Source organism: Onychostruthus taczanowskii, unplaced genomic scaffold, assembly GCF_017590055.1.
Source record: "Onychostruthus taczanowskii isolate IOZ18803 unplaced genomic scaffold, ASM1759005v1 scaffold32, whole genome shotgun sequence".
In the NCBI taxonomy this organism is placed as follows: Eukaryota; Metazoa; Chordata; class Aves; order Passeriformes; family Passeridae; genus Onychostruthus; species Onychostruthus taczanowskii.
The window spans coordinates 2,230,879-2,250,472 of NW_024500572.1; the positions used below are offsets into that span (position 1 = coordinate 2,230,879).

The window sequence follows — 19,594 nt, forward strand, 5'->3', positions numbered from 1 at the left end:
GTTTGCAGACTCAAAACCTGAAAATAAGGATTTTTAAATTTTTTTGAGATCACTTTTTTTTGCAAAAAAAGAAAAAAATATAGCTATTTTTAAAAAAGAAATTACTCAGTTGAGCTTTTAGGTTTTTTTGCTCTTTAGAAGAGAGCAGATAACAAAAGTCCCTTAGTTTTCCACAGTTATCCTGTGTGGGTAGGATCTGCAGTGAATTACCTCATCTTTTATTTATATTCTACTTCTCAGAGCCACACAGTTCCTCACTACTTTTGTTCTTCTTTTCAAGAATCAGTAAATGGTCTTCCAACAATCAAACATGAAGAGGAATTAAAAATTAACACGGTTCTTGTGGGGAAATGAAGCAAAGTCTCCAGGAATAAAAGCATCTTGGTGTTACAGGCAACGTTACCTGTGGAACCTTTTCCAGTTGTTCCTTCAGAACTCCAGATATTAATTTCTGCCAGGTCATTGCACAACGTTTCAGAGACTGAACCACTCCTGGAACTGTGGCAAGAACTGCCACTTCTCTATCTAGATTTACAGTGGGCATCTCCAGTTTAAGATGTTCTGTTGGAAGAAAATGCACACAGAATGAACTGTCTTGTTCTGTCAGCATTGCTAACATGGCACCACTGGATACATCTACCCCCTCTCCTACCCTTACTCCAAACTCTTTGAAAGACTTATCACTGATTTCATCCATTTCTCCATGCAGCCTGCTATGCTTCAGAGTGGGAAAAGCACAGCTGGTACCAGCAAAGAGCAGCTTTAATCAAATCTATTTGTTATTCTGCATAAAGCTGCTCAGGTGAACCTCGTTCTGCTGCCACGTGCTCTAATCACCACAGTGCTGGCAGAGGCAAAACATTCACCTCACCTGGTATGCTCAGCTGAGTTTCACTCCCCATTAGAGTACTAGAGTCCTCCACTGACTTTCTAGGTTCAGTCTCAGGTAATTTCATTTCTTCAGAATCTGTGTTTTCACTGTCTGAATCAAAGGAAGTTTTCTCAGTCTGCGGCTGACCATGGGAGAGAGCTGGTGAAGACTGCTAGGATTGAAACAGGTGCCACCGATTAGATGGTTCACATTAAAAAAAGCTTACAAGCAATTCACTTAACCATTGGATATTAAAAAAACCTTACAAGCAATTCACTTAACCATTAGATATTGTTCTTAAATTTAATTTAAGTGTGTCTCCTTCCATTTCACATCATTCTCTATGCCTCAAGTTCTGCAGGGGAATAGCTCCAGCATGCCTTTATGAAAGTCAGTGAGCACAGAACTAGAGGTGTCTGGTGTCACACCCTTAAATGATTCTCAAATAGGGGGGAAAATGGGAAACAAAATATCAAATAAGCATTCACAAATGCTTAATTTTGGCATAGGAAGGTCACTTATTAAATATTAATATTTCTTATGAATAATCCATATAATACTTAATAGCCAAATCACTCCTAGATACACTCAAGTTTTCATATATAAAAGCTGTCACTCATTTACCTGTGAGATGGCATTCTTTAGCATCAAGAGAGTATCATCAGTCAGCATGCCAGACTTTATCACTCGAGGAAGAATCTCATTAGCTTCAGTCAGGTCTTTAGGTACAGCAACTGTTTCTAAACAGTATACAAAAAAAAAGTAGTATAAATCTAATTAATTGATACAGATAGTGTAAAGTAATTTTCATAATAAATTAAAACTCCAATAAAACACTACTAGGTTTGGTGCAAGTCATCTTCAAAACTAGTGCTGGTTTTAATAGTGTAAATGCATCTTCAGAAAGGGCAGAAAAATACTTCAGCATCATCAGCTGGTTCTAAGTATTTACAACCCAACCTGATAGTCAGAAAATAGTTTTCTATTCAAAAGAACAGTGGGTTGATTTGAACTCTTACTCTACAGACAGAGGAGGAAAATCTTGCACAGAAATACTGTTAAATGACAAAGCATCCCCAGCCCTGGCTCTGAGTGTTTTCACACCCAGTTAAGTAAGTTGGATGTGCACTATCCTGAGTCCCCGTCTGTATCATATCTTCACAATGGAAAGTGCTGTTTAACACAAAACTGAAAACGCTGAGGCTGCAGTTCTTCAGGGCACATACCTTTGGTGTCTCTCAGAAAATACACAGTAGAATTTGACACAAACTCTTCGGGAATTTCATTAAAAGCCACACAGAAACGCTCACTCGTGCCACCTGCAAGCGCACAAATGCAAAATGGGAGGAAAGCATGATATAACACTGCAGAGGGATGATGCAAATCCCACAAATAGAGGGGACAAAATTCTAGAAATGGGTGGGATGAAAGGGATTCAGGAGAACACAGCCCAAGGGATGGAAAGGCAGGAAAAGGGGTAAAAATAGGGATCAGGAGCTGCGACTCAGCAGATGGGACGAAGAGGGGTTTGAGGGAGGGGGAAAGAGGTAGCTGGGGACAAGCAGTACCAAGGGAGAACTCAGCGGGTCGGAGCAGGGGGACCCTCTGCATCCCCTCCTCACCGGCCGGGCCGGGCCGCTCGGCCCGCAGCAGCAGCAGCGCCGTGCCCGCCCCGCTCGCATCCTCGCCGCCCTCGGCAACAAGGCCGAAGAAGCGCAGCACCAGCCGCGCATCCTCGCCGCGGCTCAGCAGCTCCTCGAAAGGCGCCGGATCGCTCAGACCCAGCAGGGAGAGCGCTCTGTCCCGTAGCCACCGCAGCCGCACGTCGTCCAGGCTCATGGCGGCAACCGGCCCGACGCCTCCCGGTGGCCACGGCAACGGTGCGGGGTGGAGCGATGGCTGCTGCCCGCCTTCAGCCCGCTGCGGGAGGCGCCTCGAGAGGCTCCCGTACAGAGCCCGCCCCGCGCTACCGCCTGTCGCGGGCGCTCCGTCTCAACACCGGCCGCGCTGCCTCCCCTCGGCACCACCCGCTCGTTCCCGTCCACAGCGGCCGCCCCTCACGGCCGGGCCCGACGCCTCCCGGTGGCCACGGCAACGGTGCGAGGTGGAGCGATGGCTGCTGCCCGCCTTCAGCCCGCTGCGGGAGGCTCCGTGCCCGCCTCGGGAGGCGCCTCGAGAGGCCGTGCTCCCGTACAGAGCCCGCCCCGCGCTACCGCCTGTCGCGGGCGCTCCTTCTCAACACCGGCCGCGCTGCCTCCCCTCGGCACCACCCGCTCGTTCCCGTCCACAGCGGCCGCCCCTCACGGCCGCTCGTTCCCCTCAGTGTCCGCCGCCCCTCACGAGCGCTCGCTCCCCTCAGCACGGGCGGCCCCTCACGAGCGCTCGCTCCCCTCAGCACGGGCCGCCCCTCACGAGCGCTCGCTCCCCTCAGCACGGGCCGCCCCTCACGAGGGCCCGTTCTCCCCGGCACCAGCCGCCCCTCACGGCCGCTCGTTCCCCTCAGTGTCCGCCGCCCCTCACGAGCGCTCGCTCCCCTCAGCACGGGCCGCCCCTCACGAGCGCTCGCTCCCCTCAGCACGGGCCGCCCCTCACGAGGGCCCGTTCTCCCCGGCACCAGCCGCCCCTCACGAGGGCCCGTTCTCCCCGGCACCCGCCGCCCCTCACGGAGGGCCCGTTCTCCCCGGCACCCGCCGCCCCCCACGAGGGCCCGTTCTCCCCGGCCGCCCCTCACGGGAAAAGCGGCGCCTAACGCAGGGAAAAGGGCACGGACAAACACAGGGCCCGCTAGGCACAGCGCAAACGAGGCTTTATTGGGAGTTCGTATGAAACAAGTGCAAAATTTAATTTGTGCTGTTCGTATGGCACAGATGTTAAAATATCATGGCAATATCCCCATTTTCACACTGATATAAAAATAATAAAAAACGACCCCTGTCCGCCTATGCAGTATAAATTAGGTTCTACACTACCAGGGAGTGCTGTTTGTGTGTCCTTAGAGCCAAACAGAAACAGGGATCGAGGCCAATTCTTTATTCCATGTGCAAAAGTTCTTCCTCACTACAGGGGAAAAAAGAGGAGTAATACTTGTAAATCCTGCCTTCTTCCATAACATTAAATATAAGTATCAGTGTGACTTCCAAAAGCTTAAAGTAATAACTCTAAGCAGAACCCAGAATGAAGAGTTAACATTTCCAGTGCAATTTTAAATATGGCCAAAAAAGAGCACATTGCATTGGTGTGTATAAATTTACACTTCATAATCATCTTGGAATACAGACTGAAAACAGACATTGCTTCTATTGCATTGTTGAATGGTTCCCAAAGTGCACAAGATGCAGCTGGCTTAAGTATGTGATTAGTAATGAATGTTTAATATAATGAAAAGTCTTTCAGATAACTTAAAAGTAACCATTCAAGAAAATAAAGAGACTCAAAAAAAAAATGCCTACATGGCTTTCAGGACAAGCAGTAACAACTTTTTTTTTAAGAATAAAATTAATTTACAACATTAGTTTATCAAGAAAAATGTACATTTCATATCTATATATTTTACAAGATGCTCCAGATCTGCTATGTCTTTCTACGGGAGGTATGTTTTACAGAATTGTTTGGCTGCATTATAAGGCAATCAGTGAAAACCACTTTGTTCCACAAGAAACCATTCATAGGCAAGATCCAATCACAGTTACTTGCAGACAATTTCAAACATTTCTGCTGACAGCAGCCAAATTATAATGCACCATCTTTATTAAAATGTAAAGAAATGTGCTTAAAAGAGAAAGGCGTAAACTTGTATCCTCCACCGGAGTAGAATTTGTTCTGAAATTCCACCCTGAAACGAGACAAAAAAACAGAATCTGTACATGAATCCAAAATTAGTTGTCAAGGGACAGAATTGTGCAACCCAAGAAGCTGAGCAAAACCAACTGCAGTCCTCTCACTTGTTTTCTGTGCAGCTATTTAACCTTCCCATCGCAGTCCCAGGCTAACTTTATCATTTTTATTGTTTAACTCCTGTTTCTCAGGAGACCCACGGGCACTAAACCGGGCTGTAAAGGTTCATTTCTTACTTCTGGCTTTCTCATTTGTTTCCCAGTGAGTTGCAGCCAATTGTTTTGCAAACGTGCAATATCACGAGGACAATCTGTCATGTACGTTGCTCCACCTCCTGACTTTGGACACTAGACGCCTTTGTTTAAGCTGTAAATTTCATCAGATTTCAAACTAAACATGCTCTGAATCCACTCCAAAGTGCAGAGCTTGTGATACCAAGACTAAGAAAGGATTAAAATACTTAAGGGTTGGCAGCCCCACTCATTAATATATATGTTCTGTTGAGCCAAATAAACAGACTGAAACTATACAGTGAGATAACCAGACTGAAATTAAAAATGCTTATCCAAGTTACTAATATTCTACATTATGAAAAGCTGCAATACTACAAATCAAATGTATTTCTATTTTGTGAATGTGGTTGAAGGTAAAATGCATCATAAGCCAACATAATATTTGAATCTATTGAAAATATTCCAGAGGAACAATCAAATCCAACTAATAAGCCATTTATTTAATTTAATATAACTAAATAAATGTATTTCAGCAGCAACGAGGCTGTTGAATTTTACACTTTTCCTTTTTAATAAGGTTTATAGAAAAAGAGAATGTACCAGTGAAGTCGTATAGCATGGAGAAAAGCAGAAAGCCCCTCCATGACCAGCAGAATAAAAACTGTCAGCACAGCAAAGAATGCCATCACAGGGATTAGCAGCAGGACACCGTACTTCGTATCCACACGCAGACCCACTCTCATCACCATCTGCCACAGAACTTCTGATAACTCTAATAAAAACCAAAAGTTGCCATAATTAATGTTGGTACTGAGTGCCTTTACCCACTGAGCCACTCTAACCTGCTCATTTAACCAGCAGAAGAGAACCTGCTGAACATGGGAACTATAAGCAACCCCCTCCCCAGAGAGCTGCCCCCATCCCCTCAAATGTTTAAAGATACACCTCAGTGTCAAAATCAGACCTACTGCGAGCAGTATTTTACATAAAGTCAGTTTTAGTTTGGAGGCTTCCATAGATCATGATTAGTTGAAATAGGGATTTTTTTTTCAATTAAAAAAAAAGTGTATTTCATACTAGTACCAATGGAACAGGCCAGCCTCCCTCTAACAGCATTAAAAATACAGATGAAGGGAAAAAAACCCAAAAAAATATCAAAATCCCACCCCCACTTACGTGCATGAGCAAGACTTAATGCCCAGAGTCTCAGGTATGAGGCTGTGTTAGAGATGCATCCCAGACAGTATTCAATGGTATGAATTGCTTGATTCATAAAAACATCTGAAAAGTTCAGCTAAAAGATAGAAATACATTTGTATCCATTTTAACAACACAGAACAAAACATGAGAAAACAAAAACATTCATCTGCAAATCCTTATTACATGGAAGAAGAATTCCAATGAAGGTAATAAATTGATTTTATGTCAAGTAAAAAAAAATGTGCCATGCACAAGATCCTTATTATAGAGATAACATTAAAACAAAAATCAGATGTTATGGTTTTCCAGTATTACCCTGTTGATAGATAGAAACAAATGCAATTTATGTTTTCCACAAGAAACATGATCTAATACTTGAAAACTTGAAGTGCCATAACCAGCCATGGTTCTAATTCCCATTCTATTAAGGTTCTAAGTTTACAATATCAATTTGTTAATCTTTAAAAGCAGGGGTAATTATCAGTAATGCTACTGATAGAAAGATAACCACATTAATAATAAGATCTAAAGATCTTATTTAAGATCTAAATAGAAATACTTGTTACTAACAAAGAGTTTCAAAACTGGTATTACTGAAAATTTCAACACTTTGTATAATACATTTTGAGTAAATAATTCTTGTCTTTTCTATACACAAGAAACAAGAGTCTACTACCCCAGTGAGACAAGAACTATACATATTCTGCACATTAGGAAGCTGAAGCAATTCTTTGTCTTTCAATTCACATGGAATCAGTGGAATCTGCCCAGACCTTTAAAAATTTGCCCAAACTAAACAGCAGCAGTGGGTGGGGACTAGGAATGCTGCCCCAACCCTCATTAGTAATAATCCTCATAACAAGATGTAATTTGCAGACACAGAAAGACTTTTGTCCAGCTGAAAAGCCAAGATTAATGAACAGGAAGCTGGGCAGTCACCACCTTGCCTCAAGTTTAAGAATCCATAAAACCAGACAAAACCCAGGATTTTTATCCCACCCTTCAATATAAGAAAACCTGTACTCCTAGATGCAGAGTCTTAATTGCAAATAAAACACTCTTTCTATTCTCTGCTACAGATGGGTTGTGGTTTACTGTAATAGTCTGAAAATACCAGAAAATAATGATAAAATTGCAACAAATAAACTCTAAGTAAACTGCATTTGGGCACCAATGTCTTTGTAAAGGCTCAGCTGAGTTTCTTCAAAATTGCTCAGCATGAAGTGTACAGGTTATCTGTTGACTGCCCACTTCTAATTTGCTTTTAAGAACATAGAAACCAGAGATTAAGTAAAAACATTACCTCCTCTGCATCCCCCTCTCTGTGCCCGCTGTCTGAGTGAGTGACACCTTCTTCGAGATCATGACATGACAGGAGACAAAGCTCCTCTTCACTTTCTTTTCGGATAAGCTTGTAGCCACTCTGCAAAATGGGAATGTATTGTCTCTTCAAGCAGGCTGCCACTGTCATTTTCTAAACTTACTTAAAGTAGTTGCAGGCAAAGGCAAAAAGATTTAGAGGAACGAAGTACTATTATGTGTTTCAGTCCAAAAATTTCCAAACTGAGCAGAAACTGGTAAGACAAGGAGTAATGGGTTCAAACTGAATTTAGATATACAGAAGAAATTCTTTCCTATGAGGGAGGGGAGGCCCTGGCACAGTTTTCCCAAAGAAGATGTGACTGTCCCATCCCTGGAAGTGTCCATGGCCAGGCTGGAAGGGCTTGGAGCAACCTGGGATAGTGGGAGGTGTCCCTGCCCACCACAGAGGGTAGAATGAGATGGGTTTTAAGCTCCCTTCCAACCCAACCCATTCTATGAAATACCCATAAGGACATACTCTGTGCAACAAAACAGCAGCTGAATTCTCCTGCACTGAGGAAATGTGTGAGTGTCTTTCAGTACTTACCCTGTACATTCTTATGCCTCGGCCTCCACTGTGCAACCAGTATAAATAAAGTGGTTTACCAAGCAGCATTACAGGAACACAAAGAAAAGCAACACTAAGTAAAAACTTCTGCAGAGGAACCTGTTGGGGGCGGGAGGAAAATGAGATTAGATCACAAAATCCAAAGTAGGAAAAGCCATCCCCTTTTCCTTTAAAGTATTATCTGCATAGGGAACACAGGATTTCCAAAAGCTTGGAAGAGCATTACTCACCTGGCCACTGAAGAAGCTCTTTGTTTCACCACTAGGAAACAGGAACATGTTAATAAATTGGATCAGAATACTGGGGGCAGCTGTGGAGTTCTCTGCAGAGTACGCCAACCATTTAAAGAAGATCATGAACACCAGGTAGCCAAATATGCACAACATGAATAAAAGTTCAGGAATAAAAACCAAATAAATATTATAGGTCTTCTTGAAATGCCTGGAAGGTAGAAATGTGGAAAAAATAAAATTAAGTTTTACCAACACAGCCCAAATATAATTTCAATAAAACAAAGCACTTTTAAACAGCAAGACTGAGATTACAGTCTAGAGCTAATTTCTTTTTATTCAGTAAAATTATGTCAGGTAGTTCAGTGGAAAAAAAAACTGTAAGAGCCACATATTTTTATTTGCCAACAAGTGAAATAAAGTCTTGTATTATTTTGTTTTGGGATTTTTTAGTATAATATTGAACCATCATCATGCATATACAAAGGAAGACCTCTTCATTATTGTCTTTTAATAAGAACAGTTTATACAATTACTCTTATTCTGTTCTCAGAAAATTATTCCAGTTTCTCTTACAAGATTAACTGTTATCATTCCAGACCTGGCAAAAAATACAATATTGTTATTATTTTAACTTCTTGTACTTACAAGTGGTTAAACAGCCCCAGTACAACTCCAAATGTCATGTGAGTCACTCCAAAGATCACAGACATTTTCATTTTGAATGAATTTAAAAAAGTGAGACGGTTGCTTGCCAAATTCCATATCTGAAGAAGAAAACACCAAACCAGCATTGAGGAACACCACAACAGGAGGAATACACCAGTATCCATTTTCTGCTGGGGACCAGAGTTCTACCTCAAATGGAGGTCACAACTGAAATTTGAGTTTTGTAAAAATAGTTCAATCTGACTTGTCAGAAGAAAAAGTCTTGTTGAACAGAGAATACAAACAGAAATGTATATTTTTCTTAGTCAGATTTATCTTAATTATACACATACCAAAATCTAATGGACAAAGACTGATCACCACAAGTGGACAATTAAAAAGAATGAAACTAACCGGATCAATTCCAAAGGGATAAGCTCCATTGTAGACACCAGAAACATTTGGATCCAGTGCTAAATATCTATTAGCTTCCAGATCCTTATCACTGCAGTGAAATAAAAACACACTCAGATTTGACACTTTAAACACAATGACAATATACTTTCAGCTCTGCAGGACACTGCTCCTGCTTTCCTTTACCGAACTCACCCACTGTCACACTTTAAAAGAGTGGAAGGGTTTCTAAGCACAAAAGTCCTGACTAATACAAGCAATAGCAAAAAAAAATCCACCTAGAACCTCACAATCTGGGCTTAATTTACATTCACTGTCTTTCACAACAAAGTTTATGGATTTTATTCCACATTCCCCTAGAACTCAAAGTTTCATTTTAAAAGTTCACAGTTTGCATTTGCATAAAATTCACTGTCAAACATTCAAAGAATAATTGCTACCTTTTTTCTGTTTTGCATTTGGGGAAGTTTCTACTCTGTTTTCATACAGTTTTTCCATTATCACAGCACACACAACCCATTCAAATTTTAGCCAGTGGTCTTGACTCTTTGAAGCCACATCCTGTTTTGTAAGGCACCATGAGATGCAAGTGTGAGCATTCAAATACCAAAGGGTCATGAAACATCAAATCAGTGAGGTTATCCCACTCTGAGAAAAAGCAGATTTGGCAATTCACATAGACTATTTTTTTTTTTCTTACTATCAAGAAAAGCTGTGCAGAGACTAGTGATTGCCAGGTAATTAATTTACTTCATTAATAGGTAATTTCTTTTAGTAGAGGCAAATGCCACTCAGCTATTCATTCCAGAAGTATGACCTAGGGCAACTAAGTCCAAAACTAGACCTGTGTTTTCTATTCCTCTGAAGAGAAATCTCTATTCTAAAATTCTAAAATCTCTAAAATCTCTAAATTCTAAAATCTCTAAATTCTAAACCTCTGAATCTTTATATAGACATACACACACATCTAGAAAATAAAACCTAAAACATCAATGTAAAGATAAGCCATAGCAGGATAGTTAAAAATGTGAACAAAAGGGTTAAATTGCTGCAGGAAATACATCTCTGGTTTAATGGTATAGCAAACATGCTGCTCACCTCCAAACCTTCTCATACATTGCTGAAACATTCCATCCAGATCCAAATATATTTATTGACTTTGAAAAACAGTCATTATAGATCAATCCAGTGTATATAGAAAACAGCCCCATTAACAATATCACGTACCGGCCTTCAAATAACATTTTCATTATCTGTCAGTATTGGGGAAAAAAGAAAAAATAGAGAATATCATCTGTTATGTGAGCAAAGGTCAGCTAAACATGTCTAAGAGAAACACATTTTTGGACATATAAAGACTTCTAAAAACTAAAATTTATTTGTGAACACTCATTAAGGAACATGAGCTCCCATGACACACACTGAGACCTTTATCACCAGCACCTTTACATTAAGGAAGGGTCTTTTAAAGCCATTTCCTTCCTGGGACTACTTTACAAGAAATTACACATTTGCAGGCGTTCTTAATTAAACATAATTCTAATGAGAGATGCAGGTGTTCCTGCATTCCAACCCATATGGTTAAAAAATTTAAGTGAAGTTTAATAAATTTCAAACTGCAACTCTTTTTATAAACAATAAAAAGTGGAATTTGAAAAATCATTTTCTCCTCACATTGTCACTGTAATGACATTCTGTAAAACCCATCACTGACTAGCCCTGGTAGAAGTAAAGACAAGCTTCAAAGCATCAATTTTTTTCTAAGTCTTTCATTACAACTTGATTATTTCTGATCTTTCAAGGAAAGTGAATAGTTTAAAATATAGAATATGGGGGTCTTTTAACAAAGAAAATCCTAAAAGAATGGAAAAAAGCCTAAATAAGTACCCATTCAAAAAAGCAGTACTTTTCAGAAAAAGTCATTATTCAAATGATCTGGCTGGATAGGAAGTAAATAATTTGCAATTCCTTTTACCTCATCTTGTGCTCTTTTTAACCTAGGGTGGTTTTCATACAGTATTGTCAGGAGTGCAAATATGAACATGAGCAGCCCGTGCCCAAAGTCTCCAAACATAACCGCAAACAAGAAGGGGAAAGTGATGATGGTATAGAGAGCTGCAAGGGCAACACAGCAGGTTTCAGGCACAGCACACACATGATGTCCTGTCTGCACTATCCCCAAGCAATCCCATACTTAAATCTCTCAAAGTTTTTAAGTTTGAAAGACATTTCATCCCCTACTCATAGACCTTTCCCCCACACTGTAATTTTAACTCAGTTTAAAGCTTGTTTATTGGATAGCAATGACCACTTCACAGTTGAGCAGTAGCTGACAATTCTGAGGATAATAATACAAGCCCAGAAAATAAAACCCAACCAAACAGTTCTTCCTCTGTGGGTATTTCAGATCTGTATTATAAGGTACTTTCTCCCATGCAGAATGACTAAGTCAGCATAGCTACAAGTATATATTAAAGTGGGCTAAATAACAAGCTGAATTTTTCAAGCGATGAGCTCCACACTTCACTAAGATCAATTACCATTACCAGTTTCTTTGTTTTTTCCCCTAAATATCTTCCTTACCCAAAGTAAAGCATACAGAAGAAAAATTATACAGCTATTACCACTACCTTTCATGCTAAAATAATTCAGCAAAACCCAATCCCATCCTACTGCTTGGAGCACAGTCTGTGCTTTTGATGAGCTACTGAAATTTTAAAACAGCTATTAACAAGCAGCATAATTGTCACCATTTGGCCTTTGCCAGTGTCCAATTCAGCAAGGTACCAAGGGCAAGAAGCAATGACAGCACAGCTCAGAGCTCAGCTTTCAGAAGGACCAACCTGGATTAACTTCCCCATAGCTTCCAACTCCATAAGCATCAACGATGTTCTGGAACCCTGAGGTGAATTTATTGGTACGAATCAAAGTCGGAGGAGGTTGTGTTGTTGGGATGGTATTCATGAATGATGAAATTGTAGCTCCACTCTTCCTCTAATTACAGACAGAAGATAAATTTGTGTAAGATCTCTGTTAATCTAATCAAAGTGAAAACATCTGCTCTATCAGCAGTTTCACTGATCCAAAAATACCTTTAAATTATGCCCCAAGTTTAACATTTATCCCTTTGTACCCCTCTAAAAACAGATAATGCACAGTGTGTTCACTGATCCAAAAATTAAATTATGCCCCAAGTTTAACATTTATCCCTTTGTACCCCCTCTAAAAACAGATAATGCACAGTGTCCTAATTCTTATTTCATATCAAGTATCAGATGAGACTTATCAGTCACAATATTATAAAACAAAGACTTGTTATTAGAATTTTCTCTCATGAACAAAAACCACTGCAAGGGAACTTCCAACTTCTGCATGAATGCAAATAATACCACGGGCCCAGCTGGACTCAGGTCAAGTTATTCAAGGAAAAAAAATACTACACACAACACTAAATAAAGGCTCTGCTTATAAAAAAATTGTTTTATACAGAGACCCAGATCTGTCTGTGCCTACTTTTAGTCTGTTGTTAATAATTATTTTCTTTCCTTACATGCATAGTTAGTTCAAGATAAAAACTTCAACACCAGTGAGCATTCAGGTGACTTACTGAGCCTTCCTCCAAGGCATGGCGCAAGTTCTGGAGATCAGCCACTGGACACCAAACCTCAGCAATTAAACATTTATTTGTGACATCAAAACTGCACAGGTTGAGGACGTGGTAAATGGCTTTCATCTTCTTCACTTGGATAACCCAAGTATAGATGGATTCTGAGGCTTTATACAAGACCTGGCGCAAGTATTCCTCAGTTTTATTCAGCACCTTTGTTTGAGAAAAAACCAAAGATCTCACTGAGAATGTGACAGGGGTTGTGCTGATCACAGCAAGGGCACCTCGTAGGTGTCCAGCACTGGGCCATGTTTTTAGGAGGGCAAGCAAACCTCTGCTGAAAACAGAAGGCAATGCCAAGTGCTGTGAGGTTTAACAGAAATGTGCAACATGAGACCAGGGACACAGCTTACTGTCCCACCAGCTCCAAAGCTGCGTGCATGTTAGAAATAATATTTAACACTGTGATTCATTAAATGATTTCCCACAGTGCAACAGCTCCAGCAAGAAGAAATCTGTTCTTTACTCACAGTTTCAAGATCCTGAATACGAACGTTGAGCCCTTCGACCACGGCCTGGCGCTCCTCGGTGGTGTCGGGGTAGGGGTACACGTGACAGCGATAGCTGCAGGAGCACAGGGCTGTGTTAGCGACCAAACTCCACCAAAACACACCACCCAACCCCCTGCCAGATTTGCAACACACCACTTAATAACCATGGAACAGATTCAACTCAGAGGCAGCATTTTGCCTGCACTTGGTAAAGACTGCAAGTGAAGTGATTCACGTATTTATTTGTACACTGCGTAATTACAGAGCTGGGTGCAATAAGGGGAGGAACAAATTTAACACAAAAAGTTTGTCTAAAAATCAACACTTTTAAAAAAGAGTGCAGGGGAAAAACCAACTAGAAAATACCCCAGGTATAAAGGAATATACAGATAGTAGATTTACTTCTTACCAGTCACAAATCTTCTTAACTTTTTGACCAATTTGTTCACCCCAATAGGACACTAAAAAAACAGCCCACTTTGTGGTTTCACCCTAAAAAAACATAAAAAGTAAAGCTGATGAATTATGTTTTAACCAGCAATTCCTCTGTCACATAATAATAGAGCTAAATAACAAAGCTGAACAACTAGAAGGAGCTGTGTTAATAGAATTAATTTTCCATCTGTTTAGTGAAGATCAAACAATAAAATTCAACTGTGATAGTATCACTTTCTTTGTTTTTAACATTAGAGAAAACCAGCAAAAGTTTCCAGGGAAAATCAATGAGACATTATATTTTACTATCTCAGAATTCTTAGTAAGGAAAGAGTATTTTAAAAAGATAACAAATTAGAATTCAAGCAAAAAAAAAAAAAAAAAAAAAAAAAAGGTGACAGATTAGGATGCCATAATTGATTTACAAAAATCAACTTTTCAAGTTCACAGGAAAAGGTTCACAGAAAACTAGCTGTACTTGATTCTTTCTCAGCTACTGAATGAACAAGTGGAATGGCTATTAAAAGGCAATGCACTGTACAGACCTAGTTAATAAATATCCAAGCAGCCATTTCTGCCACGTATTTTGACCAAGGTGGCCAATCATAAAGTCACCACTATTCCACAATGAAGTTCTGCTCAAGCTGAACCATGACAAATTAATTCCCACTTCTACAACCTTTACAAATTCTAATACTTCTAAACAGTTTTTCCTCCAAGGACACTGGGAAATCATTTCCATTTACTTCAGACAGACCTGAGCAGCAATTCTTCCAAATCTTATGAGAAGTACAAATGAAATAAACTGATCATTACGATGTTTACTCACTGTATCTGGATCTTCCAGAGCCTTATCCAGCTCTGCATAGGTAAGAAAGGGATAGCCTTTACAGACTCTCCACAGCATTTTTTCAAATGCTTCAATCTTTGCTATGTGAACTAACCCAGATATGAATCTAGGAAAAGGAAAAATTTGAAATATAAGATAAAATGTACAAGAAAAAAAATTGGAAATTCAGAGTACATCACCACAATAATTTAGTATCTGCCATGGCTAGGGAAGGAAGCATCACCCTGAACAGGAAGTAACTGGTATACAAAATACCAGCTGGTATATAAATTTTTTTATTTGCAAAATAAAACGACTACAGACCTGAACACACAACTAGAATTACTTCTAACTGGTTATTTCTGTGATAGTGAGATTATTTCTTTTTTCTTGGAAGATATCCTCTCATAACAACACCACAGACAGCAGTATCCATTCATCATTTCAAAGGCAACACAATTAATGTTACATTTACACTGCCAGGTGATTAAAACACTGTGTGTTTATCACAGAAAAAGAGTTTAAACAATAGAAGGAAGTATTGATTTAGAGATTTTCCTTTACACATGTCCTTGGTTTGAGGGAAGCTTTGTGACAGCTTTTTTGGATGCTGTCCTGTTCATCTCTTCAAATAATCTGGGTCTGTTATAAAGGTACATCGGGTCCAGGCTCTTGTCCTGTCTAAAACTGTTTGGCACACCTGAAATCACTACAGGCCATGTTTTAAGAGAACAACCCCTTCTTTACAGCCCCTCACGAAGCACTTCTGAAACAGCACATGCCATACCCACCCCAGCGAGGCACTCAGTCTGTGCGTGCGGTTGTAATCCACCAACGGCTCGTTTTCCACAGAAGGAAACTCTTCAAAATTGCCATGCAAATGGGATTCATACTAGTCAATAAAAAGAAAGATTCATTGCTTCCAGGAAAACAAAAAAACAACCTCTCATTTTCCATTATTATTCTAAGAAAAGGTAATTAGGTAAATGGTTTAATTGAAAATATTAAAGTCATTTCTGTGTTCAGTTCAGACAACAGAGACATCCTGGATCTCAAGTGCACTGCTCTTAACAATTATAGTCAGTGCTGCAAAATTACAGTGTAAATTTCTTAGCACAGTTTATTCACCAAAATAACACAATTACACCTTCACTTTCAAGCAATTCCACAGGGAAAAATGACAAAAATGCCACACAACAATCCCAGTCAAACGCCCCGATCAGTACCTCAGGTGTTCTCCTGACAAAATTCTGTGTGATCTGTAACATGTACTTGTATTCTGTCAGTTCAAGCAGGTTCTTCCTCAATTTTTCTTTGTTTTTATTTACTTCCCTCAGTTCTGTCTCCAGCTTCTGCAGCTGTTCCTAATACAGAGTAAAGGAAAGACACAGAATCAGTTACAGGATTTTGGAAAACAGAGTAGGATTCATAGTCAACACATAATAATTTGACAGTGACAGGAGTTTCCCATTTCTTAATTAACTAAAGCTTCAGAGGTTTTATCCCCCAGTCTGCCACACATGGCTTTGTATTGAGTACACTTGATCCTCCACTGGCATCTGTTCAGCGTGCTGCTCTGCCCCCAATTTGTGCCAAAATAATGCAGACCTGGAATTAGAACTGCAGGTAGCACAGGGTGGAAGATACCCATTTATTCTTTTAACATAATTACAACAAAACAGAACGTTATTCAAAATTAGATCTGTGTTTTACAAGCTTCCACATCAAACACAACACCAGAAAAAGCAATCAGAGACAACAGCACCACGTTTTGTTGTGTGACCAGAACCTGCAGAACCTTGGGCAAGTAAAATTCAACAAACCTGGAAATTCTGGATGCACAAAGAGCCTCAGGTAAGCACCAAAGCAATAACTGAGGCTGAGGGACCTCATCTACAGACAATCTGCCTGGAACAGTGTGATGTGCCAAACAGATGAGTGAACGCTCCCTGAGTTTGCTTTGACACTTTCACAGGAATTTTGTGTTAATACCAAAACCTCACTGGCTTTGAGGTCACACTGGCAGCAAGGAATCAGAAGAAAGGAAAACAAATGCTTCTTGCCCCCTCTGCCATACCCCAGTAACTTAAATTATAAGTAGTAAGGTAACAAGTCATTAAGCTTGAAATTAAGTTCCAAGACTTAGGCATCTGTTTAGTGGAGTTACCTGGATTTCTAAAATGTGTTTCAGCAAGGGGGCAGGAGGAGCAACATCTCCTTCAGGAAGTGGAATATCTGCTTTTTTAATTTCTTGTACTAAATACCCTGGAGTGAGAAGAAAAACAGCATCAGAAAGGAAACTGCACTGCCTACACTTCCTAGAGTGCTGCAGAGTTGACCTTCAGCTGCTCTTGATGGTGCTAATGACACTGCAGCATCAAGCCCTGCCTATTTCATTCATTCATTTCAGCAACAATGCACACACAGAAGTCTTCAAAAATTAAGAACTCAGAGTGGGTGGGTATAAAACACACAAACTATTCCTGTCTTGGAAGTCTGCAGAAGCAAGCAAACTTCAGAGGGTTCTCTTTCCCAACAAGAACTCTCTAAGAAGCTTTTACCACTTCACAGAACCTCTTTGTTGCTGCACAGTGCCACTTTCTGCTAATGCTGCAATTGTGTCACTTTCTGCCAGAAACAGACGTGCTGCTCACTGACCCATGTTTGGAGTAAAAAGTGTTCAAACAAAGCAGCTTAAGCAACCTTGACAACAAATGCAACTCACACTGGGCAGGGGGACTGCCTCAAGAGCTGCTGGCATGACCAGCACGTGCCTCTGATGAGAGATTCCAGTCAAAGGAATCCTTCAACTGTAAATTTTCCTCAGGATACACTGAAGACATCTGCAGCTTGGCTGTAATGCTCTGCCTACCCTCCTCTATTCATTAACTACCATGAGAACACAATTATTATTCACTTGAGGTATTTTTAAGGGTGCCTGGAAAATCAACAGCATTGAGTTACACAAAATGAATGGGAGTATCTTACAGTCAAGGAAATATCCACAGTAAAGCTTCACTTTCCCTAGCAGAGTTTTAAGTAGTAAACACTGAAACAGCCTCATCTATTTATCAGCAACACATTAGCAACTGTTCTTCACCTCTGAGCTTAAAAAAAAACCCCAAATCTATATTTAATGCAAGTAAATTTCACAGCTTATAAAACATGGGAGTGTTAAAAAAACCTTCACAGTAGTGCCACAGATGAGAAACAGCAGACATGAAAATAAAGCTCACCAAGTATTCTTTCCATTTCTTCACATTTCTTCACTTCATTCACATATTTTCTCTGAAACACACTTACATTTGGGTTAAGCTGGAGAAGGATAAAATGTTTATTAGGGGATTGAAATAGTAACCTCCCCTAGAAAACCACAGCAACTTCCTGGAGACAATTTGCATGAGCTCTGTGCTTGTCAGCTGAGAAAGCACAAAAACCTAAAAAGATTACTAAGTCTTCAAATAGCAAAGTTGGTTTTACTAAAGCAGAATTATCCATGCCATTGGTTAGTTTTAATCAAACAACAAAATAACAAGGTCTACTGGAGAAACCATTCCTAATTGTATTTTGACAGTTGTAAAATATTGCTTAATGACTTCAAATTAACAAACCATTTGACAAATTTTCTGTGATGCATTTCCACAGTCTATTTGAAATACTAAATTTTACGTACATCCCTATAATATGAATGTGCAATATCTCTGACTACTTATCCAGCTTATTAAATCAGAACCACTAATGCATTATTTCTACAATAAATGGTGTATCAGGTAACTAGAATGACACCAAAGTGTTAAACATACACTCATGTAATCATTCTTACATGATGTGCCTCCTCCTCCCTGTCACATTTACTAACTAGCTGTTTAGTTAAGTCTTCCCAGCTTTCCCTGCAATGATTTTACTAGCTACATTTCTAATGTATATTTGGAATACGTTCCAAAGTCTCAGTCAGCAGACAAAGATCATATCATTATGATGAGACAACGCAGAGACGTAGCTAATTATTGCCCAACCCAGCTTTATGTTAGGCTGGAGTTTCCTCCACGATGAAGTGCCCCTCCAGGAACAGGACCTGTTATCAATAAACCTACAGAGCAGCTGTCTGTCGGTCTGTCAGTGGGTGGATGGAGCCATCAGCTGTGCACACACGCTCAGGATGAAGGCACTGAGGCTGCAGGTGGGTCAGGGGCTCTCCCATGGGATCTCGCTGCAAATGACCCCAATTTAAGGTATCGCTGTGAGAAAGGTGGGATATATCCATCCTAAAGTATTCCTCCCGAGAGTGCCGGGGAGGCCGGGGCTCCACACTGACTTCCATCAGTCACCCCCAACCCGGGCGCGTTCCGGTGTCACCTCTCTGGGTGACCCTGCCTTGGCCGGCGGTTGGACTGGATGATCTCCAGAGATCCCTTCCAACCCTAACAATTCTGTGATCCTGTTCCAGGCGAATTCCACACAGGGACGGGCCATACACCTGCCTGTCGGAGTCGGGGAAAGACGGCAATAAAAGCAGTTTGCACCGCCCCATCGGGGCCAAGCCCGCACCTTCCCGACGGCGGCCCCGGGCCCGGCTCGGCCCTCACGCCGGGCCCCTCAGGGCTCCCGCAGCCCCCGCGCTGCCCCACAGGGCCCCGGCGGTACTCACGTCTCGGAACTCGGCCAGGCCGCGCTCGCCCACCTCGCTGAGGCACTCGTAGGCCGAGCCGCTCTGCAGGAAGAGCTGCGCCAGGCACACGGGCTCGCCGCGGAACAGCGCGCCCATGGCGGCGGCGCGGCCCGGGGCTCCCGGCGCGGGGGGCTCAGCGCGGC

General features: G+C 41.0%; 2 protein-coding genes across 2 annotated transcripts in view; both read right to left on the bottom strand.

The window, feature by feature from the left end:
* DNAH10 (dynein axonemal heavy chain 10) overlaps positions 1 to 2,710 on the bottom strand; it is a 50,691-nt gene extending 47,981 nt beyond the window's left edge. Inside the window, exons 1-3 of the mRNA XM_041410400.1 lie at positions 2,494 to 2,710; positions 2,098 to 2,190; positions 404 to 561 (exon numbers count right to left, since the gene is read on the bottom strand). Of these exons, the coding sequence (XP_041266334.1) occupies positions 404 to 561; positions 2,098 to 2,190; positions 2,494 to 2,710 (468 nt within the window). The remainder of the gene's footprint in view (positions 1 to 403; positions 562 to 2,097; positions 2,191 to 2,493) is intronic.
* A 944-nt stretch (positions 2,711 to 3,654) lies between these two features.
* On the bottom strand, positions 3,655 to 19,588 carry ATP6V0A2 (ATPase H+ transporting V0 subunit a2). The gene is made up of 20 exons (XM_041410259.1): positions 19,431 to 19,588; positions 18,019 to 18,097; positions 16,950 to 17,047; positions 16,009 to 16,146; positions 15,574 to 15,674; positions 14,783 to 14,909; positions 13,928 to 14,010; positions 13,498 to 13,591; positions 12,968 to 13,180; positions 12,204 to 12,354; positions 11,336 to 11,475; positions 10,459 to 10,613; positions 9,361 to 9,451; positions 8,947 to 9,065; positions 8,299 to 8,509; positions 8,048 to 8,167; positions 7,442 to 7,561; positions 6,115 to 6,232; positions 5,539 to 5,710; positions 3,655 to 4,703 (listed from the first exon to the last, which is right to left on the bottom strand). The coding sequence occupies exons 1-20, from the start codon at positions 19,545 to 19,547 to the stop codon at positions 4,601 to 4,603; spliced, it is 2,550 nt and encodes an 849-aa protein (XP_041266193.1). The 5' UTR covers positions 19,548 to 19,588; the 3' UTR covers positions 3,655 to 4,600.
* Between the last annotated feature and the right edge of the window lie 6 nt (positions 19,589 to 19,594).